Source organism: Pseudonaja textilis, chromosome 4, assembly GCF_049901715.1.
Source record: "Pseudonaja textilis isolate UNSWEBS1 chromosome 4, rPseTex1.2, whole genome shotgun sequence".
Taxonomy (NCBI): Eukaryota; Metazoa; Chordata; class Lepidosauria; order Squamata; family Elapidae; genus Pseudonaja; species Pseudonaja textilis.
Window position 1 is genome coordinate 46,963,904 of NC_141993.1, and position 25,707 is coordinate 46,989,610.

Here is a 25,707-nt window from a genome sequence, read left to right on the forward strand (position 1 = left end):
GTCCAAGCATAACTACTGTGTGGTATGTAGCTAATTGTGGCATATGGTTCCAATCAGGGCATAGGCAATAAGAATTTGTGGTACATAAGAACATGCGTATGGGAAGCTGTAATTTAAACAACACTTCTTTTTATGTATGCCCCTAATTGTTCTTCAGTAGTTCGGGGATAGGAAAAATAAAAGTATTAAAGTCTTGCAGAACTACAATTCATAGCAGCCTTAGCCATCATGCCATTGGTGGGAAGAACTATGGCTTTTAGTAAGGGATGCAAGGCCATAGATCTCACATAACTATGAAAGAGGAAAAAGCTTCAGAACAGAGATGCACGTATAACTTGTAGAAGATTTTGAGGTGATATAGATATTAGTACTGCTGGAGTTAGATTTCAGCATTATCAAGAAAGCTAAATCTGATCTCAAAAGTTTTCAGTTGCAAGCAGTTCATTTCAAAGTGTTAAAAATGATGAATAGCATTTCACAGCTTCAATAACAGTGCCTTTCTTTTGAACAAAGAAAATGTGATGGCTACTTGTGTATTTATTGGGGCAATTGGAAGTCAACCTTCAAGGCAGATGTTTGCAGTATGTATCCATTTAGGCTGGATTTTTGTGCTCTGTTAAATGTATAAGATTAATTTGGTTCCCATCAATTTACTTATGTTGAGTGGTTTATAAAATTATCACCATAAATTTCAGATTATTTGTCCCTCTGTTCAGCATTTGGTTTTGAGTTTAGCTTCAACTGGTTTTGTCTTTAATCGGTTGCACACACACAAGTGCTTCTCAACATATCCCAGACATTAGTTCTGTATTTTTAAAAAAAGCATCTTGTATTTTGTAGTATATGAATATTTAATTGATTATTTTTAAAAGTAATTCTTTTGAGTTTATTTGATAAGAAATCTGACTTCAATATACTTCCTGAAGTTGTAAATGCTAATAATACTCTGTTTGGACATAGACCCATCAAGTTCCCCACTTTAGCATTAATCCTTTTAATTATGTGCTGCTTTTAAAAAGCGTGTCTAGATGTTCTCCTTGTACTAATGTAAATTAGATCTTTCTGCCTTGATTTCTATGGCCAACCACTTGATGAAGTTCTAAGAGAATTCATCCTAAGGTTTATTCCAAATCCCAATTATGCTTTCTTTTAATCAGCCTCATGATTATTTCTTGACATCATTCTAATTTGGATGAGGAAAATTTTAGTAATACTGATATGTCTGTTAGCAAGTTTGTATCTGCAGTTGTGTGGCTGAGTGAGTCCAAGACCCACAATCCAATTGTCATATCAGGAAGCAGAAATTCAAAGGGCATCCTCACAATAGAAAAAGCTGTTGGAGTAAAGCAAGATTGCACAGAGCTTGCTGCTATATATGAATGTAATCCCAGTGTAATTGCATATCTTTAGAGACTGACTTTGTTACTGAGTTCTAAATCATGAAGATTACTAATTCTTTCCCTTTCCTTTCCTCTGGACTTCCAAAGTACTCTTACAATAGGGTGGAAAGGAAAGGATTTTTCCTATAGGTCAGAAATATTTTGTCTCCCAAGAGTGCTCTGCTTTCCTGAAAATCAGTATGGTTTTGATATGAGTTGAAACTGGCTTTTAGCTTTATTTGTTTGGTGCATTTGATAAATATATAAAAAACCAAAATGTGGAATAAAATGAAAGACTTAAAGTTTATGGGTTTTCAGTTGCTAACTATAGCACAGACTTCACTCATCCAACATTTGCTTATGAAGAATAATTCATAGGACCATTTCCGTCTAATTAGGATCAGATGTACATCAGCTTCTGGTCTATTTATTTCTGTGTTATAATTACAAATGTATGTTCAACTCACTGTACCTCTTGTCCTTTTGTATCACTAAAAAAATCCTCATTTTGAGCAGCAAACTATGTGAAACTGTTTTGAAATGAAGTAGCTATGTCAATTATCTTTTTAGTGTTATTTTGTATAGACAGCTACCATGGGTGAATATCATATTGACAGAATCTCTTCCCTATTGTGTAACAATTTAATTAAATTTAAATTCTACAACTGAGAAAAACAGATTAAGTTTTGGAAAACTTTGCTTCTTGGGGAAGTGGTTATGGTATAATATGTAGTGTATGTTTTTATTCTTTTTGAACAATTGAGAAGTGTGAAATTGAATTTAATAATAAAAATCAATATAACAATGCTTATGATTTTAAAAAGTATGGCAACAATGGAAAAATAATGAAGAGGCAGGGGGACACAAAGATATCTACATGCATTATTTCAGTGTTTTTATAACAGCCAGGGACATTAGAAATAGTTTCAGAAATCATTCTGGCTAAACTCCAAGATAGATTTCATATATCCAGTTCTTTTCAAAATGGTTGAAGGTAGACAATCTCAGAGTGCAAGGCCTCTCTTAGATTTAAGAGACCACAGTCTGTTTTTTTGTTACTCCTGCGATTTCAACAAAGATTTCAACTTCCTTACCTGCAGTGGCAGAGAGTCTTGATGTTACTCCAACATTTATTGATGACACTTTATACAAATAGTTCTCTTTGTCTTAACAAAAAGTTTATTCTGCTGATCTCTAGGGAGAGGAAAGAAATGGAAAGCCTTAGAAATAGAATGGAAAACCGTAGGATCTGTCTAACTGGGGGAAAAAAAGGAATGGAGCTGATAAGTGGGAGTGAAGGTAGAGTCACTCAGTGTAGCAGTGGGGCATAGAATACAGCGTAGAGCCAGAACAATCCAAACTCAAATGTGTTGCAAGCAGAAAAAGTGGATTAAAAATGCTGATAATCAGACAGATGTAGCAGATTATTATAAATTTAAAGGCATGCACTCTTATGCTCTGCGTTTTATTTATACCAGCTGGAAACTATTCTCTGAGTTTCATAGTGAAGGAATGCTAAAGCACGGTAGTGCCAAAATCAGTCAGGTAGTGAATCTACAGGCGAAATTATTAAGTTAAATAATTGTTTGCTTCTGACTATATCCAACTGTTTTTGAATAAGAATTGCTGTTTATCTGCAGAACCAACTTTTTCTCCTCCTCACACCATGTATTTATTATAGGGACCACTACATACAATGAAAGAAGATACATGAAGTATTTCTCACAATTATCCAGGCCTTGTTTTCCAACTATGTCCCAACTGCTTCTCTTCATTTATGGGCAAATTGTTTCTATTCCTAGATGAAAAGGTGGAAGATAAATCAGATAATAAATAATAGATCTTTGCATTCATTTCTAAGACTTAATTTGAAATTGGATGGTCTTGGCCCATAATCATAAAGAGCTAGCATTGGGAAATGTGTTTGTGAAAGGAGGGAATTTTAAAAGAGAAGGTCCATATTATTCCTCATCTCTCAATTGAATAACTGTAACAGCAAATACTGTCCAATTCCCAGTTCACAAATTACTGATCTCTATATATATATATATATATATATATATATATATATATATATATATATATATATATATATATATATATATATTTGTTTTCTGAGGTTCTCATGGGTATTTGTATGTGGATCTTTGGTTGTTCGGGTTTTCTCCCGCGTAAGATTCAAAGTATCTAGGCAACGTTTCGATGAAGTCTCATTCATCATCATCAGGCCTCTGTCTTTGGCTCTTGCTTTTCAGAGTGATGTGAGGTTGCAGCTGCTTTTTCTTTCTAACTGTCAGTGGGGTGGGATTTGAACACAGCCAAGCCCCCACCCATTCAAATCCCACCCCACTGACAGTTAGAAAGAAAAAGCAGCTGCAACCTCACATCACTCTGAAAAGCAAGAGCCAAAGACAGAGGCCTGATGATGATGAATGAGACTTCATCGAAACGCTGCCTAGATACTTTGAATCTTACGCGTGAGAAAACAACCAACAACAAATATAAAATATATATATATATATATATATATATATATATATATATATATATATATATATATATATATATATATAAAACAAAGTAATCAAATGATATATTTTACTTCTCAATACTACTTTTCTTTATATTTAATGGTGAATGAAGCAGAAAGAATCTGCCAAAAGTTAAAAACTGCTTTTAACACTGGAGTGTAAGAAGGATTATAAATTGTATTTGAATGGATTTTAGTCAGCTAAAGTGGAAATCAGTTTCCTAGATAAATATTAGTTCATTTTAGAGAATAAGCATCTACTTTTAGGAATGGAAAAATATCTAATTCCACAAAATTTGTTTTATGTGTGTGTCAGTGATGGGATTCAATATTTTTACTATTGGTTCTGTGGGCGTGGCAGGGGAAGGATACTGTAAAATCTCCAGTCAGAGGTGGTATTTGCCGGTCCTCCAAACTACTCAAAATTTCCACTACTGGTTCTCCAGAACTGGTCAGAACCTGCTGAATACCACCTCTGGTGTATATGTGTGTGTGCATATATGTCTTGAATCAGTCTTGACTCCTAGCAACTGACTGGACTAGTCCCTGCAGTTTTCTTTGCAAGATTTTCAGAAATGCCATTGCCTTTTTCCTAAGGTTGAGAGATTGTGATGAGCCCAAAGTCACCCAGCTGATACTGTGCCTAAGATGGGACTAGAATTCAGTCTCCTGGTAGTTCTGAATTCCATGAAATAAGATGGGGTTAGAATTCCATGAAATAAGATGGGACTAGAATTCACAGTCTCCTGGTAGTTCTGAATTCCATGAAATACAGAATATCAAAATAACACTTAGTAAATAGTATAGAGTACCTTCATCTCCATTTTATTTATGTGTTGTTGTTAGTCGCAAAGTCCTGTCTGACCCATCACGACCCCATGGACAACATTCCTCCAGGCCTTCCTGTCTTCAACCATCCCCTGAAGTCCATTTAAGCTCACACTGACTACTTCAGTGACTCCATCCAGCCACCTCATTCTCTACTGTCCCGTTCTTCTTTTGCCTTCAATCTTTCCCAGCATTAGGCTCTTCTCCAGTGAGTCCTTCCTTCTCATTAGGTGGCCAAAGTATTTGAGTTTCATTTTCAGGATCTGACCTTCTAAAGAGCAGGCAGAGTTGATCTCCTCTAGGACTGACAGTTTTGATCACCTTACAGTCCAAGGGACTCACAGGGGTCTTCTCCAGCACCATAGTTCAAAGGCCTCAATTCCTTGGTGCTCAGCCTTCCTTATGTACTTGAACCTATGTATTTGAACTTTCAAGCACTTCAACAGTATTTAAACATTCACAGATACAATTAATTTGGGCTAAACTGATTTCTCAACATGCATATAGCAGCTTAATATTGAAAAATGCGTATGGATTCTGCTATATTCATTCCTGGCAACTTATTCTCTCTCCTTCTCAGCTGCAGCATGTGAGCTATAGAAAATATTCAATTATAAATTTGTCACATACTAAAGGCAAGCTGTCACTTTCCAGATTCCCTTCTCCTCCTCATATGTCTATTAAATATTTGAATTCCAGATTAACAGTTTGTCTCAAACACAATTTCTCCAACCCTTCATATGATAACAGATAACAGATAATCAGAGTTGGACCTTGTTTGTCATCTAGTCCAAGCGGGAGGCCCTACACCATTTCTGACAAATGGCAGTCCAATCTCTTCTTGAAAGTCTCAAGTGATGCCAGCAAGGAATCTCAGGAAGGCTTCCAGCAATACTTCTGGAGAGGAACAAACACCACCCACCTTTTTTTAAAAAAATATCTCTGTAAATCCCTAAAAGTGAATACACAAAAATAGTTTGCAGCAGGCTCTATGACAGCTATTTGGCTTCTATATTTTCCTCTATTATTAGTTTTAGCCCATGACGGTTTCTAAGCACTTGCTTGTCTATAACAACACTTTTGCTGTATCCTTACAGGTTGGTGGTTTGTAAGTACTTCAGAAGAGCAAGGCTGGGTCCCTGCAACTTATTTGGAATCCCAAAGTGGAATTAGAGATGATTCTGAAATTAACATGTCCAAAAGAGGAGAAGGTAAGAAAACCTGATGCATTTACAGGCACTTTTCTATATTCAAATATAGTGCAGATGAAAAAATGGAGAACCAAGGAAGTGTAAAAAATTATTCCTGTGATCCAGAGCTTCTTGATTATAAGAATGGAATCCATAAGGAATATAAGAAATATTCTTTTTTTCAATTATACAGAAAAATTAGAAAGTGTAATAAAAGTATTCAACATAAATATTCTGTATGATAATAATGCAAAACTTCTAGCAGTTAGCTGGAATAATTATAACAGTGATGTATATTGGTAATATATGCCTATTAATTGGCAAGAGAGGATACAGTAACTTCTTATTCCAATTTTCTCTTTAATTTCTCATAGTTGGGGGAGTCTATGTGTAATGTCTTTAAAATTCTCAATTTTAAAATATTTTTAAAATGAAATAGATGCTTAATCATATGCAGATATTGCCATGTAAAGGTTATTGTACTTTTGTTCTATATCACATGCATTTTTGTCTGATCTGGCAAATACCCATTCTCCAAAAAGTGCTCTTAGCTAACCTCCTTTGGATGGTGCTAACTGAATCCACTTATTCCCATGTATTTGCTCCATTTTAGCATATATTATTCTCATTATTGCATTCCTATATAAGTTGTTCATCATTTAAATCCTGAATAACTGGGCACAGAGGACACTTGTCATTAAGTTTTAATAATGATCCCAGTACAGTAACAGTCTGATTATATTCCACTTAACAATGCCTAGAGATAAAAAACAAAAAACAAAATATATTACTACAGCAAAATAATGGAGTATAGGTAGCTAATAGTCCATACTTCATACTCCAATTTCAAGCCAGCTATGTTTAAATGGAAGTGAAAATGTTGTGGAGTGCAGAAAGCAAGTTTTCTGTAATTCATCAGCATTTGTCTTTTGGAGAGCAGAGCACAATGGTCTTTGGCCAGTTGAAGAAAAAATCTATGCAAGTAGAAAGATTCAGCCGACATAGTGGTATTAGAGGATGCTGGATGGTAGACAATAGTATGGCAAAATGATGTTTGATTAGTAGACTAGGAAATTCAGGAATCAGTTGTAGATGGGTAATCTACAAAGAGCCAGTTTGGTCCAGTGTTAAGGCACCAAGCTATAAAGTGGGAGACAGTGAGTTCAAGTCCTACCTTGCCATGGAAGCCATCTGGGTGAGTTTGGGCCTATCAATCTCAACTCAGCCCACCTCACAGGTTGCTGTTGTGGGAAAAATAGGAGGAGGAACATAATTGGATAAAAAAAAATAATTAAAAATAAAGTAATAAACATAATCAAATTTAGCTGGAGCTGTTAATGCAGGTTACATATTTTTCCTCACAGGAATTCTTTAATTTTTTTTTACTCAAGACTAAAACTGGTAGATTTATTTCTTTCTCTTTGTACATTGAAGTTCAAAATATTCAGTTATGAATGCAAGAAACATGTTGCTTCCTGGAAAAAAAGCAACAATGAAATGTCCTCTGTGTTCAGCTATTTTAACAATTACACTGTCACAAAGAATTCTTTCTTTTTATACACAAGTGAGTCTCTGCATATTGAACAGATGATATTGTCATATCTGATAGCACATATAATTGCCTTGGATCTCTCTAAATGTCATTTTTAAAGAATCAGAAAGCTGGTCTCAAGATAGAAATTGTGTATGCTAACTCTTCCAAACTTTGGCTTGGTTCAGGTCTTCTTCAGATTATTTACACTATTCTTTCATAATTACCTAACATAATTTAGTTATCTGTCTTGGGAATAGATCAGGGGTGTTCCTTCCTCATCCTGCTCACACCCCCATGATGTCGCCTGTTTCCAGGACCTAACTTCCAATTTACTAGGTTTAAAAAAATATTTTTCAAAATGTTTCAAACCTAAATAAAGAACCGGTTTGGATATTCATTGTTTTAAAGCTGATTTGCTTCCAAGAGATCCAAAAATGTTCAGCCTCTTAGAATTACAGGAGGTTCTCATGTAATGACCATTCATTCAGCAATCTTTCATTCAGCTACTAACAATGGTAGTTACAACAAGATAGTTGTTGCAACATTCCAGGGTCACATTATTGCAGTTTGTGACATTCTCTTCTGGACTTCCCACAAACAAAGTCAATGAGGAAGCCAGCAGGAAGTCAAACGCTATGGTCATGTGAGGTCCTTGCTTAATGGCATGTTGTAAAGTAATCTCATTACATTATTTATCACATCACATTCTTGTTAATGCAGGGTGAAGCTATGCAATGATCATTGTTTTTTGTTCAGTTTGTGTTCTCCATCCATCACATTTTATATTCCTTTCCTTGTTTTATGTTTTCATCCATTTTTCCAAAATAGTTTCTAAGAGACGCAAGGCTCACCTGAGACGCTTGGATCGGCGATGGACACTGGGAGGGATGGTCAACAGGCAGCAGAGTCGAGGTGAACATTTTTCTGGGATGTGGTCCCTTGAAAGATGCACATGCTTGGTTGCTGCTGCTTCTCTTGCTATCTGATGCTGCTAAGAATGGCTGGCAGCTGCGTAAGCTTTGATAGGGCCTTGTTTTCCTGCAGCAGAAAGAAGTCTGTTTGCAGTGAAGATAGAGGGTATTGTAATGTTATCTGCTGATAACATTTCAACATAGGAGTCGATTAAAGATATTAGAGACACTTGTGTTTTACAAACAGTTGTTCTGGTAGTCTAGTCGGTAGTGAAACCTGGGATCATTGAGAATCTTTTTCTGTATTTATTCAAAGGTATGTTTATTCTAGCTTCATGCAGAAAGATATACTTACCTTTTTTCTACTTTTTAAAAATTTGGTTAAAAATTACACTAAGACTTCTTCTAAATGTACATTTTGGAAATGTTCTCAAGAGGTATTTTACAATTACAATTATAAAATGGCAATTTTACAATTATAAAATGAATGATCAGTCTTTTACTGAACAGGAATCATCTTTCCTGTGATCTGTAGCCTCCTTGACCTTCCTTGCTTCCCTAGGGATATTCTAAGACATCAAGAGTTACTTCTTCCAGTTCAGTTTTTGTTACTAGAAGCATTGCTGTTACTCATAAGGAAAAGTCCTGTCTTTGATAAATTACTGAAACAAATTTGATTGGGGAAGTCAGTTTCTTCTTCCCCATTTGGAACTGAAATTTGTACGAAGCTAGAATTCACTTTGAAATTGTTTTTAAAAATGAGTTAACTACCACATTTGGCATTTGGATTAAAAAGAAAATGTTTCCAAATCCTCAGTTAATAGCTTATATTAACTTTTTAAAAACTTTCCAGAGAAGAGAGGGAAAGCAACATTGTAAAGTGAGTATATGTGAACTACAAAATGTAGTTCACATATACTCCACAGAATGGCTTATTGTAACACGTGAACCTATTACAAAACAGAAAAAAGTCACAGTATATAACAAACTATGTGTCACACTGTAAAAACAAAGTCTGTGACAATTTAACATTATATCTCAACAATGCCCTAGGTTCATCAAGAACTGATTTATTTTTTATTAATTCTCCTTTTTCTGGTAGAGAAGAAAAGCAATTTTTTTCTTCTCATGAGTTCCCAAACATTATTGAATATTTCCCCTAATAGTTCCATATTGTCTGATATTTAAATTGATTTAATAAACATATAAAATTTACTTAATAAATTAAAAATATTGTTGAAGGTGAATTTCTGAAGTGCTGGTATTTGGGTAAGTTGTATTTGCCTGTAAGACAGTAGGCAGATTTAAGTGCCTGAAAAAGTTGAATAAGAGAATGTCAAAAACATTTTTAAAAGGTATTTAGATTGTCTCTTAAATAACCTATAAAGTCTTGAACATAAACTTTGGAATCAGCTTTTGCATGCTATGTGATTAAACTCTTTTGCATCAAATAATCTTAGACTCCAAAATGTTTCTAAATAACTGAATCAGTACAAATCAAATCAGCTTTCTATGTTTAGCATTACATGTAAACATATTGTATGAAATTTATATTTTTATAATTTATCAGCAATGGTTAGAACAATACAGTAATAAACTTCTCTCATATAATGCTTTTGCTTTTTTTTGAGAAAAGATTATGACTTATGTTTAAAAAAATCCCTAAAGTTTTACAATCATTAAATTTGTTGTCCCTGGTTGTGCCACAGTCATTTAAGAAAGAGACATGATAGTTACTGCATGTATTTGAAGCCTGATTGAATGCCATTTGAAGACATGTGTTTGTTAAAAGGACACATCCCCACAAAGATGCCATTTGAGCAGGGCTGTCAAACTCATGGCCCATGGGCCAGATGGGTCATGCAGTGGCCACACCCACGCCTGGTTTAGCAAAGGAGGAAAAGTCATGATACATCACCTGATGACGCTGTGATGATACGAGTTTGTGATGACACGAGTTTGACACCCCTGCATTAGAGGAATATCTGTTCTGGCCATAAATGTTCTAAAACATTGCTATTAGGTCATTATTGAAGAACAATTCTTAGATACAGAAACTTGGCCTAAATGAGCTGATTTAAAGAAAGAAGAATAACTAGAGTGAAAGGTCTGCTGACTGAGAGGAAAATGTGTTTAAGGAGAATTATTTTGTGGTTTGAAAAACAGAACTTGAACTATTGCATTTTGCTTAGGAACCTTAATTAGATGATCTTCTCTAGAGTGCATGCCTTTTCTTCCAACCTTTCCAGACATTCTCAGATCCTATAGTGATGTTCCATTACTGATACAGCATCACAAATTAAACAAGTGGATACTTTTCCTTGTGTCAGCTCTTCAATATCCAGCATTACTTTTTTTAAACAGGAAGTATCAGAGTAGATGAAATGGCTAGATTTGCTGAACGTTTATATCCAATCTGTAGCGTAGATTTATTTCTTGGTTAGTTTGTTTGTGGTATAGGAAGAAAATTACTTGTGGGCAAATTTGAAGTGAGCATCAGTTTTTCTTAATGAGCTTCTGCTTCCACTTCACTATTTTTCTATTCTGAGCCAGTGTTTTTCTGATGGGAGGCCAAAGCAAGTTATATTCTTGTCTTCTTTGAGATGTCATGCTGTGCTATTTGAGCAAATTTGATATGATGGTCATTTTTAAGGACACTCGCTATTGTCATACCCCTTCTCCATTTCAGGATTTGTGAATGGGTGAAAAAAAAAACCAAGTGTTAGAAATTGTTTTGTAATCTTTTCTACACTGTTTAGTATCTATAATTAAGCACAGAAGTTCAAAATGTTATTGTGAGCAGGGTATGACAGGCTCCTATGAGAAGCCTGGTAAGAACTTGACTGTGATAAAGGGACCTAGTATTAGTGGCAAAGATATGCAAAAATTCAGAAAATCTAAAAGAGGCTAAATACTGTATTATAGAAGTGTAATATGCGTATCAACATGATGTTCACTTACCTTAAAAAGTGAGTGAGAGAAGTGAGGAACCTTATCCAACGTTTGTTTGAAGAAAGAAAGTAACATTTCTTAGATTTTCAGCAATTTATTTGGATCTCCATGTTTTTAGCAAATCTTATATTTCAGATAATTCAGTTCGAGAATTCACAGAAGCTAATGAGGATCCTAGCAAGCTCCCTGTCTGTACAGTACATAGTTAATATAGTCTGAAACAGGCAAGGAAGCAAAACAAGCAAGTTAGACACAAAAAAGGAATTATGTCTGAAAATAAGTGAAAAAAGTACTACTTGGGAGAAGCTAAAAGCATCGTTCCTTTAAATATAAATTGTCTTAAAATAAGAGATGAATAATTATTCATAAAAGCATTTTATACACATACACACAATCTCTCAGAAGTAGATCACTTAACTAAGAACAATGAAGACCATATTGTTGGCTTTAGTTTTATTTGGAAAAAAAGTAAACATACTAAATTAAGCATTGTCATATTCAGAATTGCTTAAACTTCTTTGGTTAGTTCTTTTGAATAATAAAGCAGTCATTCTTCTGAATGATATTTTGTTGCTTTTTCCCATAATGCAAACTTCCATATATTTGATATTATAATTTTTCATGATTAGCCTTGAGGTAGGATTATCCCAACTTGCTTTGAGGTTTTACAAGGAGACCAATAATCAAAATTCAGTGCCTAAATCTCATTTATATGTGTGTTTGTGGGCTTTTCTTTTCCATCACAGCAAGAAATCAAATAGATGTAATTTGGGAAATGTTATAGAATTTTGCTGCAAAATCATTTTGCAAACAGAAACTTTAATGATAGCTTCCTGTTCCAGATTAGAATGCTTAAAAATAAAACACCATAGCCACCATAACCATAGCATAAATGAAGCTCTAATATCTATAGAAATTTAATATTTTACACCAGTTTATAAGCATTTCATCCTCTTATCTTTTAGTCTTTTTCTGCCTTGCTTTTCCTTTTCTTAAATAAACAAAGAAAATGTTTCAGAATTCACATTCAATTTTGAATGGCTTTTTTCCAGAGAAAATGAATCTTTGGAAACCAGACTTGTTGATGGGCAAATTTCAGCTGTTTAGCAGTTGCATATTTGATTTCAAGCCCAAACCTTATTTGAACTATCTGAATCTTCTTCTAAAACAAGGTTTGCTCTTAGTCAGCTATTTGTAGCAATATGATTTATTTCAACTGTGGGTGTATTTATCATAAAACTTACTGTGTATATATAGTAGTTTTTGATTGATAAAAATATATCTAATATCCAAGTGGTTGTACTTGCAACTCCAAAAACTCTATATACTTCCTTGAGACTGAAAGGCTTGAACTCATCCCAAAATTCATTTCAGTCATCTCTGTAGGAATCATCTGCATACAGTTGACTAGATAGAGTCCAGCTCAGAGCAAACCAGAGAGACTTTATCCACCAGATGTCGAGAAATTGGAACAGATCCAGAAAAGAGCCCTGTTGGATGTCTAGAAACTATGCCTTGGGAAGAGACATTGAAAGTGCAAGATACATTTCAGCTGGAGGATAATTGAAGAATATGGAAGGACTATTCAGATGTAGAAAGGATGTCACATGGAATCAGAACCTTTTTGCTTTCTAGTCCAAAAGTTCAATACATATAAATATGGATTTAAGTTACAGAAAGGTAGATTATGTTTTTTAGAGGGAACAAACATTTAACAGTAGATGAACAATGGAACTAACCACAGTGAGAGACAATGGGCTGGAAAGCTGACATGCTTAAGTGGAGACAATACAGCTGGAAAGCTTTGATTTGGGAGTCTTGCTATGAGCAGAACATTGGATTTAAGGGTGTAAATGGCCACTCCAATATTTCTGCTAAGACTTATATAAAATTATTCTCTTTGGTCCTGGCATCTCCCTCTTTTTTAATATTGCAGTTTTGACATGCACCATTAGGCACAAGACAAGAGAAGTTGGGAAATTTATTAACCCTCAAAATCTTACATTCCAAGTCCATATCTCCAAGGCTAATAATCAGACAATATGAGAATCTGGAGATACACAGGTTGAGTCTAGAGACCACAGATCACTCAGCTCTTCTCAGTGTGATAGTGTATTACAAAAATAGAAGTTTGGTAGAATACTTAATATAGCACTGTATCCAAAGGTGGGATTCTACCGGTTCTGTCCACCTCTGTAGAACTGGTAGTTCTGAAGAGCAGCAGACATAGAACCAGTTCTATATCTGCTGCTGTTTTGGCCCACTTGCCCACCCGAGCTCTTACCTGAGCCTTATTTCCTGCTTTTTCCAACCGCAGCTGCTTTGCGTGACACAGCTGCAGTTGAAAAAGCAGGAAACAAGGGCTTTTCCAACTGCTGCACGCTTGCACGCAGTGCTGCTCAGCTGTCTGGGCAGCTCAGCAAGTCGTAAATTGCACTCGCACGACTCGCGCGACTTGTGCATGCGACACAGAGTGACAGAACCGGTAGTTATACCAGTCGGATCCCATCCCTGACTGTATCCCATTTAGCTGAATAGCATAGAAGCTTTTCTTCAAATCTTTCCCTGTCAACATAGAGTAGACAGATGATGTATATACTCCTATATCCTCTACAAAATCAGACGATTCCTTATGCTTAAGTACTGAGGCTTAGAAAGCAGGCAAAATGTTATTATACACAAGTCACATAAAACATTGTAATATTTAACTGGTTTACTCTGAACTTTAAAACAGCTGTAGTAGCTCCTCTAAAATGCTGCTGAATCCTTTGTTGGAAACTATATTTTTATTTAAATGAGCACTTGACAGATAAGCTGACACCTCATTATTCATCAACAGTGCTTATGTTTTATATCACACTTTTCAAAATCGGCTGTGCATGAAGAGTGGTTTTGAATTAATTTTTCTTTCCTTTTTCCACCAAAAGATGTATAATGAAAAACAGTTTACTCTGTATGAAGTATTAATGCCCTAATGCCAGTAGTTCATTTGAAGAGGATGGAACATATATAAGTTATATGATCATTATATTTGTTGCATAAACTCATTTGCTTCTGAAAATCAGATTGATACTACTCCACTATGGGCACTAGTGTCATGAGGAATGATCTAGTACAGGAATGATCTTTATAACACATGGCTGCATTTGAAATATCTATCAGGTTTCCCCTATAGTGGAATCTTCTGAATTATATTAGAATATAACACTTCTTCATCTCCAGTTAGTATGGTCAATCATGATACCAAATATATCTAGAGATGATAGTGCCCTGAAACCCTGCTTTGCCTTTTTATTTTATGTTTTGTTGTTTTTAACTATTTTATCATAATATTTACATATAGATTTTATGTTTATTTGTATACCATCTCTGTGAGGGAGATGGGTAATTTCTAAATTCAATAAATAAAATATGAGAAAGACCTATGTGTTTACTAAATTTTATAAAGCCAGAGGTTTATAAGGTTTATGAGAGGTTTACAGTACATATTTTGAAAAGGCAGAGCTATGCTATCTATTTTGCTATTTGTAACAGGGGTGTGATTCAACCAGTGTAACAACCGGTTCGGTGAGCAAATGAGCAAGTGAGCGCCAAATGCATGCTCTGCGCACATGCACCACATTTTAAAAAGCTAATACTTACCTTCAATTGTGGCTGAAGATAACAGCTGAGGCGTGTCAAACTGCACTGCTGCGCAAATCAGCTGTGCTCTAACAAAAAGACATAAGCACAGGAAAGAATAGGGGCGGGTGGGTGGACTCATATGCTCATTGGAGTAAACCAGTTCAGAGCCAGGAGAATCCTACCCCTGACTTGTAACTATAGTTCCTTCGTTGTAATATAAAATCAAAAGTGGCCATTCTAATGGGTCGTGGTTGTCCGTTCATTAAAATGCATTGCCAGCATTGTCAGAAAGGAAAGAATTAACACTGATTCTGTTCACATAGGCTTTCAAGTTTTCCTTGTTTTTAACCAGCAACAGAAAATAGCTGATTCACAAGCTATGCTGAAAACAACATGTTAAAAGTGTCTGTAAAGCAAGAGTAATCTGCCTGCATTGCTGTTATCTCCTGTCCTCTTATTAGCAATATTTAACACCTCACAGCTGGTCAATAAGAATATCAAGACTCTTCAAACTATGCCAAGCACCTAGGCTCAACCAATTCTACTGACTATAGTCCAGATTTGCTGATGTGCAAGTTACAAAAGAAGTTAACCCAGTTTCAATTCCATGGCTGAAAATGAGAAATCCTTATAGCAGTATTGGTGGATTAAGCATCCACAATAAACCCTTAAGTTATGTGAATTGGCCGGAATCTCATGACTCCTGGCAAACTACACTATATCTAATTATGTCCTACACACCATCCTTCAATCTTAAGACAACTGAGACTAATCTACTCCAGATATTCATAATCTTCCCCATCCCTTCCATTTATGATCTTTTTTATGAGATCGCTTTTATCCGCCTTTATTGGCTCTAATAGCAAACCCCTTTCCCTTGGGGTGATTCTCCTATTTAATTTGTTGTGTGCAAATGTCTGCAGTTCCAAATAATCCAGTTGAGATCATACTATCTACTATTAAAATTCTTTATTTTCCTCTGGAACAATATCCCTCATTTCTTTAAAAATACTTTACATAAGAAATCTTCTTTTGTCTACTGCAATTACACTTTTCCTTATTGACAATGTTCAACCATATCCAGATGCATTACTTACATTAATGTGGGGATATTTTGTTTCTATAACTTCTTTTAGGACACATGTTCTAGAAATAGGCAACAGCAAACCAGTATACAATTTTCACAATTTATGCTTCTTCTGATAAGAGATTTGAGTCACTTGGTCTACCTCCTAACATAGTTTTAAATGCAAGATATAGTTATTTCTAAGAAATAATGCCTATGTTCAAATCCTTACTTAGTCATAAAACAGGCTAGGTGACTTTGGGCTGATTAGCCAACTTTCCTTATAGAATTGTTGTTAAGAAAGGAGACCTCCAAATGTGTCTCTTTGAGGTCTTAGGAGAAAAATAATCATATACAGTAGAATCCCTTCCAGTGGTGGGATTCACATTTTTTTTACTACCAGTTCTGTGGGCATGGCTTGGTGTGCATGGCATGGGAAGAATACTGTAAAATTTCCAGTCAGAGGTGGTATTTGCTGGTTCTCCAAACTACTCAAAATTTCTGCTACCAGTTCTCCAGAACTGGTCAGAACCTGCTAAATACCACCTCTGCTCCTTTCCACTATTTGTGCAGCATCTCTTGAAAGCTGTTTATGGAATAGGGAAGGACAACCACTTCTGCCAGACCAACTAAGTGCATCTCCAGTTAAGGTGAAAGAGTTCTGCCTCAAATCTTATTTGTAAAGACAGTCAGGTTATCTATAGCCTTGGCTTATTCTTCTTCTCTCAATTCTTATAAGAACAATAGAATTGGGAAAATATATTATGTAGCTATTCTCAAGTTCCTTGGGAAGAAAACAGGGTATACAAATAATAAATAAGGATCTTGCACTTTAAGTATTAAAGTATGGACAGAAATTGTCCTGATAATCCAGAAACAATATCAGAAGGAGTGTTTCTGGATTCACAGGATCATGTCTTACTTTTTTAAAAATCAGGGCCTGTGAGAAATACCAGACAATATTGATTCCTGGGTTAACAGGACTATACCTCAGAGGTAGACAATGTACATGCCTTCTGTATGGAAGGTTCAAATTCAGTCCCACAACTTATTATCGATGTAAAATCCTTCCCTCTATATAATCAGTGCTGGCTTAAAAGGATTAGTGGTCCTGTGAACCTGGTTAAAGTGTGGGATGAGTTTTCCTGATGGTGCAAGTGTTTATCTGCAGTGAGTAATCCAGGTGGTTAACAATGAATTAGCAATTTTTATTTTTAAAAAAGGCTAAAAAGATACACTTGCTCTTCTTTTATGAGTAGAGATGACCTGGAAAGCAGAATATGATCTAATCAACAAAAGCCAACTGTGGCTGCTTTGTCCTGAAATGTGATATTGTTTGTCGGAGTGTGAAAAGGATAGTTCCGTCTGTTCCTCGGGGTTGAAGAGGTTTTGGTCATGCTCCAGCTTCACTGTACAGATTCCAGTAATGCAGGGTTACTATAATCATGTGTGTGCTAAATGGAGCCAGCTGGAGAAGGTTCCTTCAGTACTGCTTTGCTTCTTTGGCAGCTTGTTTGATTTTTGTTAATACCATATGTATAATGCAGGGGAGCCCCTTCTCTAGACACCCTGTCTCATTTGTTGGCATGGAAAGAGCTGGGCGGTGGTGATGGTGCTGACACAGGCATGCTTACAGTATGATAATTAATAGGTGTATGATCTCACAAGCAAGACTCCACCTCTGCAATGCTCAAGGATTTTAATTGCCTGCAAAATAATTTGAAATCACAATGAGAGAAGAGAAAACAGCTGTTTGATCTTAACTGATGTTGTCTTCTCTCTCTTTGCTAGAAGAGAAATATGTCACAATTCAGTCATATACCAGCCAGGGGAAGGATGAAATTAGTTTCGACAAGGGAGTCACTGTGGACGTCATTCAAAAGAACCTGGAAGGATGGTGGTACATAAGGTAATATCATTTTGGCATGTGCAAGCCTTTTGCTTCCAACAAAATCCTATATATTTCTATCAAAGATAGGATCCAAAAATGTTTCAAATATATAGAAATGCTAATAATGTTATGAAAACCAGTTAAACTGATTGGATAATGTATGTAAAATAAGATTTACAGTTTGTAGATTTCTTCCACTAGGGAGAGAATAGAAGACTTCTGTCTTACAAATTAAAACCAAGTATAGCTGTTCTTGCATTTAAGAAGGGTGGGTGGTTAAGTGGGTTTTCCAAGAAAATTTTCTATGGATTTTCCTAGTTTTTTCAATTAAAGCAGTGTTCCATAGGTTTGTAATATAATATTTTAAACTATGGGAAGCTTTTAGCGCTCTTGTTTGTGTGTATACATGTATGTAATTTTCACTCAGCTATAACAGAAGATTTTTAAAGAGCAGCATGATCTGCTAGCATATGTGTTGAATTTTTGCAAGGAAGAGGTAATCTTGGCTGTAATTCAAACACTTCCCTTCTGGTAGCTTTAAATGATTAGTTCCATGCAGAAACCCAGGGCTTATTTTTAATGACATAGTTCTAGATACATTAAATGCCACGTAGGCGTTTGCTGTGCTCAGCACAATACACTTTTTCTGGGTAATGCAATAAAGATCAAAAACACTCAAAAATATAAAATTGTTAACCATAACAGCCAGGTTTCAAACTGATCCTAATACTTTTGCTTCTTTCCTTTCTTTGAAGTATCCTACAGAATTTAGCTGGGTCTTTTCCCAAAGAATGATAAAGATTGCAGCCTTGCAGTTCAACTATTAAGTAAAATCACTATAATTCAAATGGAAAAAAGAATGTGCTTGATTAAGAAGCCTGAATACCTGACTTTAAGTAGACCTGTAGTAAAGGGTTGCCTTTATTGCAGAACTTTCTTCAAGGTGACCCATTTCACCACCACCCCGGGTTCTGTGGATTATTTTCTGTTCATTTTACTTTGTATATAAAATAGATACGTTTCACAGTTTGTCATTTGCTTTTGTAGCTTGACTATCTTACAACACCTATGGTTTGAATAACGGAAACATACTGAGATCTATATATTCTATAAATATAGTGACACTAACATCTTCAGTACTAACTTTTCCATCAATAATAAAGGAAAGCAGATAGAGTGGGAGTAGACTCTTAACACTGTGAGCAGAGAATGGTTGGCCTTGTGTCAGCTCTGCATTCTTCTCTCTTTAAATCATTCTCTGGACTTTAATCCAAAGCCAAGGGTGCAGGAGCAGAGTGCACAGCATTTGCAGGAGGAAAAACAATGTCATCAACTCTCCCTGATTTTACTTTTGAAATTCCCTTTTTGTTTTTAAAGATTGATTTTGAACTAGCAAATTTTATTTTATCTTAAACCAAACAGAGCTTCAAAGTATTCAGCATTTTCACTTAAGATGACTACACTATAGGAACTTCTATATTATAATTAGAATTTTCATCCACTCTGCTCACATTGCAGTCTAAAAATAAGCCATGTTTGTCTTTTTATTATACCAACCTTGAGAATGTCATTTTGTATCCTGCTCTCTTAGCTACTAATATAGCTGCAACGCTATATCCTATATGCACAAAATGAATTAAATTTCTAGCTTGCCCTGTCCATTTTTTTAGTAAAGAAATTTTACAACTTTTAAAGCAATCAAGTATCAAGGTACCTCTGTGTGTTTGTGTGTGTCTGTGTCTGTGTGTATTTGTGTGTTTGTGTGTGTGTGTGTGTGTGTGTGTATGGTGGTTGAAGGGTGGAAGACAGAGCTTGCTTTTACGGGAAACTGTTATTAAAGGAGGATATTGTTCTTACAAAGAAGATAAAGAAAAAGATAACACCAATATTTTTGCTGCTATTCTATTTTATTAAAAACTCCCATGATGAAATGAAATGGTATCATGTTGGTAATTTTACATTCAGACTTTTTTCCAACAGAGATTGTTATGTTTATATAATCACTAAATTGAGGGTGGAAGGTGGAGAAAGTCTAAATAAGCCATTCCCCAAATAGCACTCTGCCAAAGTTTGTTGCCTCTGCTATGGCTTAAAGTCCACTTTACTAATATAACAAAAATATTTTTTTATTCACACACAATTTCTGAGATTTAAGTTAACCTGTTATTGGTCCTGGCTGTCAAAACTTGAAAGGTTTGTTGAAACTGCTCATATTATTCGAGACTTGAAGATGTATACTTTGTGTCTTGGACTATAATAATAGGATAGGAAAAGCCTATCTAGAATTAATTTATGTAGAAATTAGATCTCCATAGGGTCTTCTTAATCCAACCTCTTTCCTTTGCATAATGTTAGCCAATTAAAGAGGTTTGCCCCAGGGCAATGGATATGACCAGCAGCTCAGACTCCATTGCTACCCAAATATAATAAACTTTGTGAACAGCTGAGAGGAATGTGCTTTTTGTTAGTGCTCAGTAATGAGAACTAATTCTTTAAATTATTCCTATTCTCTTCTTCCTCTAGTGTCATAATCGAATTAATTAGATTTTTTTTGTAGGTTAATCAAGGATAGCAGTTTTCTATTTAGATTATAAATGTGATGCCTTCTAAAAGTAGTACCAAAACAAATGCCAGATATACCCAAATGTAAATACAAAGGATATGAATATTTCATTGTATTCATTATACATTTCTTATATCAGGTAGAGTCAGAAATACTGAAGTTCTTGCATTCTTAGTTCTCTTTTCTTGTGGCTCTGTATTCCTTCCAATCCTCTGCTGTGCTTTCCTTCATCCATTAAACATAATTACAAAGATTCATAAAAGATTACATGAAATGTTGCTAGGGATAAAAACAACACAGAAAAGGACATACATTGTGGCATCCTAAGTAGTTTTGAAAACTGATGATCCGTAGGAGAATTTGTGCCAACTACGTAGGTAATTGCTATAAACAGTACTTGTAAGAAAGTTTTTTATAATGGTGAGTTAGGTGTCACAGGAGGAACCAGTACAAATAATGGTGTAGCAAGTTCCACCTTAAACTCTTAACCTTCTCCTCCTTAAATATAAATACAAAATGCTGATTTTCATTTTTCTCCCCCTTCCACTCCCTTCCTGGTTTCCCTCTGGAATAATTCCAGTGTTCTGGAGCTGGAAAGCAGATGTTTTAAAAGGGAAAGAAAATTCTCAAACAGAGGCGATTTTGACCATTTGCCTTTTCCTTTAGTATTATAGTTCAAATATTGAGTTCTACCCTCAAAGAGCATTAAAACATCAGTGGATTTTTGGATAGAAACCTAATTATTCCCCTTTTGCTGCTCTACCTTATTGCAGTCTTGATGGTATTCTACTTTCAGAACAAGAAAATCCTCTTTTCTCTCATTTTTTTTCTTTTCTATACTTTTTCAGAAAATTGGCTAATAATTGTTGCATTAACATATACCAGAAGTTTTCCATAAAAGCGAGCTATGAAAACTAATGACTAATTTGTCCAATAAGATCACATGTTTAATAAAAAAGAGGTGGATTGTGTTCAATGCCATTTATTGGAAAGATATCAAGAAAGCTGCTTTGGGGGAGTAACTGCATGCCATTGCTCTACCATCCATCATGTAGACTTGGAGGTTTTTAAATTGTGCAGACAAGGAAGATATAGCACTTTGAAGTTTTGGGTTTCTAGGTTGGATCTTTCTCTTTGATTTTGTCACAGCTAGAGTGCTTTAATCCTAACAAGAATTCTGTTGCCTACAGGACCACCAGAAGAGTACTTGCACAGCCATTTCCTGAGCTGACATGGAAGGAGCAGCAGACTGCTTTATAGTGCATGGCTATATGAATTAATGCTAATTTAGTTTCTGCACCACATCATGTAATAATGGTGTAAGCAGCTAAACTGCAATCATTTTTGGTATTTTCAGATATTTAGACAAAGAAGGCTGGGCCCCAGCATCATATCTGAGGAAAGCAAAAGATGAGCTTCCCTCTCGGAAAAAGAATCTTACAGGACCAGTGGAAATTATAGGAAACATCATGGAGATCAGCAATTTGCTGAACAAGAAATCTTCCAGTGACAAAGAAACTCAGTCAGAAATTGAAACGACGGAATCACATATTGCCAAGAAAGAAATAAGCTTGCCCATCTTATGCAATGACTCCAATGGCAATTTCATGATGACCCAAGACAAGCAGATTTCAAAGCAGGTGCAGGGATCTCCTGCCATAGCACGGATTGCCCCACAAAGAGCTCAGATAAGTAAGACCACAATGATCTTCTAGCTTTCCCACTCCCAAAGCTCTTGACTTAGAAACACAGATGAAATGGGACTGTAAATTGAGAAGTTAGAGGGCTTACAATTTAAACATTTTGCTGCTTCTTGAACACATCTGTCCATTTTGATATTTCTCAGCTGTTAAATTTTTTCAAATTTAATTTAGTTCTTTTCATTTCATTTCTTCATGAGTTTAAAATCTTATAAACATTTACACAAAAATGAGTTAGTTTGGGCAATACTGGTCCTTTGCATGCAATTATTTTTTGGCATGTGTAAGATTACATATACCTTATATGGGAATCTGCATCCCAAGTTTATATGAAGCTGAGATATGCATATTGTTCTGCATATGAATGTGCAGTTACTCAGAAGAAGGCCTGTTTAATTCTCTGCTAAATTAGTGCAAGATTGTAGCTTTAATCCTATAGCTCTTCAATAATGTTCTCTTTTATCATTCCTTGGAACATTCTGTAGCTACAGTCCAAATTCTAGAGTTCTTAACATTCAGATAAGACAGTAATAAACTACACGCTGTGACTGGCAATAGTGTGTGATAGAACTATTGATTACCTTCCTAAACTGGTTTGCCTATGCTGCTACATGAATTAAATAGCCATTAGTTGTTCATTCTATGCTTAAACAGCCATTAGTTTTTGCCCATTGTTTTTTTTGTCCCTAGAACTGTGTACACTTGAATTTGAGAGTAGCTTTAAAATTGCTAGTTACTCATGCTTTTGCTCTCTTTCTTCTACAGATACACCCACCCATGCACAAATGAAAAAAAACCACACACACAAATACACATACACACAAATACTAGTTATTTCAGGCTAAAGTGATATATTGCTAAGAAACTGCCTAGACTGTGGACTGTAGGTTGCCATCCTACAGTCTACCTCAGTATTCATCCTACATCTATTACCTCCAAGATCTATGATAGACTGAAGGGTTTGGGTGTATAAGAGTAATTATTGTTTCTTGAAAAGGCTCATAATAGCCCCTTCTGATCAGCCAGAATACTGCTTCTTAATATCCAGTTTCCTAGCCTGTTTCTGTGTAAGATATATATAAGCACAAAGCACATAGATTTGTCATATAGTCAATCCATGAATCTAATCCTTGAATAAATGGACACAATGGACGTAATAGGTAGCACCATTCCATATAAAACTTGTCTAAAAAGAGTAATCTGTAAGTCTACAGTAAAAAAGCTGCAACTTTTTCATCTGCCAGGACTATTGATTTTTGCACATCTTTCCACAGTGAGGAATAATCTGCACATATGTAAGTATGTGGGTGCATGCACACGCGTATACACACACACACACACTGAAATCAGAAACAATCCATATGATTTTATCTCCACCCAATCCTAAACCCTCCCAAACCTACAGTATTGGAAACAACTTGAAACAGAGCTGAAATCCATATTAGTAGTCTTGGGATTATTTGTATGTTGAAAGGACTGTATATTTTTTCATTTTTAGGATATTTATTATTATGGTATTTTATATTTATATTTGCTATTTTAATATTATTTTTATCTATTGTTGTGTGCTGCCCAGAGTTGCCTTGGGTGACCTAGGTGGCTATATAAATGTAATTAGTAAGTAAATAATTGAAATTATTGTAGCCATTTCAGTCGAGTTTATGGTTTTCAATTGTTTGTCCAAAGAGAAGTAGTATACCAGCATTTTAATTTATTAAAAACTATTAGCAGATTTTGGCAATCAATCATATTTCTGGGCTTGTGTACTTCTGGTAGTTTAGCAGCAATCATTGCATTTGAGTCATTCTGCTTCTGTTTTGATAACCATGTTCTGGAAAATGATATTTGGAGACTAGTGACCCATTACTTTACAGTATTTGATACACAAGTTAAATTTTGACCTGAGACATTATTCTACAGCTGCATGGAGCTCATAAGATCATGCACAACTATAAAGTATGGTGTAATCACTATATTAATAAACATTTTTCTTTTTATATGTATGGAATGGAGACTACTTAATCAAACTTCAGTCCAGATAGATACAAGGCATTATTCATTTGATTTTAGATATGGTGTTTTGTCTTTTTGGAACAGTCTGTACATTGGTCCACAGATCTGAATCCTGAGGTACAGAATTACGATCATTTAATGATAGTTCAAAGATATGACTGTCTCAGGAAAAGTGGGTTTGACCCATCCTCAAAGTTAAAACTGTCCCATGGTCAGATGATCACAATACAGGCATTTGGCAACCAGCTTTCAATTTTGATGGTTGCAGTGTCTTGCAGACATGTGATTATGACTGGCAGTCTTCTCTACTAGCTTCCAATAAGCAATTAGGAAAGCCAGATTCACTTAATAGTTGTGTTAAGCCATGCAATTTTTCCACAGCAATGGTAAAAATGATCATAAAATTTAGCCTGGTTACATGATAACTCTCTTAATGGCATTGCTTAGCAACTGCAATTTTGGTTCAATTGTGGTCGTAAATTGAAGACTACCTACATTTTTATACATTTTTGTACCCATCTTTGTCATCCCCAGTAGCATATGGAAAGGTTCTTTGCGTCTGGTAGTATATCTGGTAGTAATTCCCTTCTTGTTAGAGAACCTGATCATGATTATTCCTCTCTTATAATAAGCCTCTTAAGTTAAAGTAATATGTTGCATACAGATTTATTTTTTGAAATTTTCCTTGATGCAAAATATAAGAATTAGTTTGATAACTTAAAATGGTGAAACCATATTTGCTTTACAAGTTTGAAATAATAATACTGACATGCTGATTCAAGCTTAAATATGAGAATTGCCTGTAATTACTGGAACATGTAAGAATATTAGAATTGTTGAAAAAGCTGTTTCTTCAGGTCTAGAAATCCAAGTAAAACAGTACAAGAAATATATTATTATGGTCTGTTCTGGAATGTCCTGTAGAGCAGATTCTTTTCATCTGCTCAGGTTTTTTAAATACTGTGGCTATTAGAATATTTTTGATTGGAAAAAAAACCCTCTGAACTTAGAGTTAATAAACATCTTAGTAAATCACTTTTTACTCTTACTTACAATTTTACTGACAATAATTGGAAATATTCCTTTTTTGTGAAGGTTCTCCAAATCTGCGTATGAAACCTCCTCCAAGAAGAGAATCTAGTTTGGTAAGTAGTGATTTTGTTTTTATATTTAAATCACTAAATATTTAGTATTACATGTTGCCTAATATTTAGAGCTTAAGTACAGGAAACCAGCCCTTGGTTTCTCCACTGAGCAATTAGGGAAACACTAGGTTAAGGTTTTTTTAAATCGTAAGAGAAAGTATTATCATCTGGATGACTGAATTCATTCATAATGGTAGTTAGGTAGATCTCTATAAAGTTTTATCACTAAGGTGTTGCTAATGTTTTTATATGAGGTGAAATACATAAGAGTATTATTAGAGTATTAGTCAACCTTATTTTGAATCTTTCAGCCAAAGTGCTAAAGTGAAGCTCCAGCTTCATAGCCATAAATTTTGTGGAGATTCTACTGTGTGTTCTTTA

General features: G+C 35.1%; 1 protein-coding gene across 11 annotated transcripts in view; it reads left to right on the top strand.

Moving 5' to 3' along the window:
- The window catches only part of SH3PXD2A (SH3 and PX domains 2A), a 227,394-nt gene that overhangs the window by 188,168 nt on the left and 13,519 nt on the right, over positions 1-25,707 (top strand). For all 11 annotated transcript variants that reach the window (XM_026704720.2, XM_026704719.2, XM_087932795.1 and 8 more), the window contains 5 exons: positions 5,835-5,948; positions 8,290-8,373; positions 17,806-17,923; positions 21,826-22,160; positions 25,277-25,326. In XM_026704720.2, the coding sequence (XP_026560505.1) occupies positions 5,835-5,948; positions 8,290-8,373; positions 17,806-17,923; positions 21,826-22,160; positions 25,277-25,326 (701 nt within the window). The remainder of the gene's footprint in view (positions 1-5,834; positions 5,949-8,289; positions 8,374-17,805; positions 17,924-21,825; positions 22,161-25,276; positions 25,327-25,707) is intronic.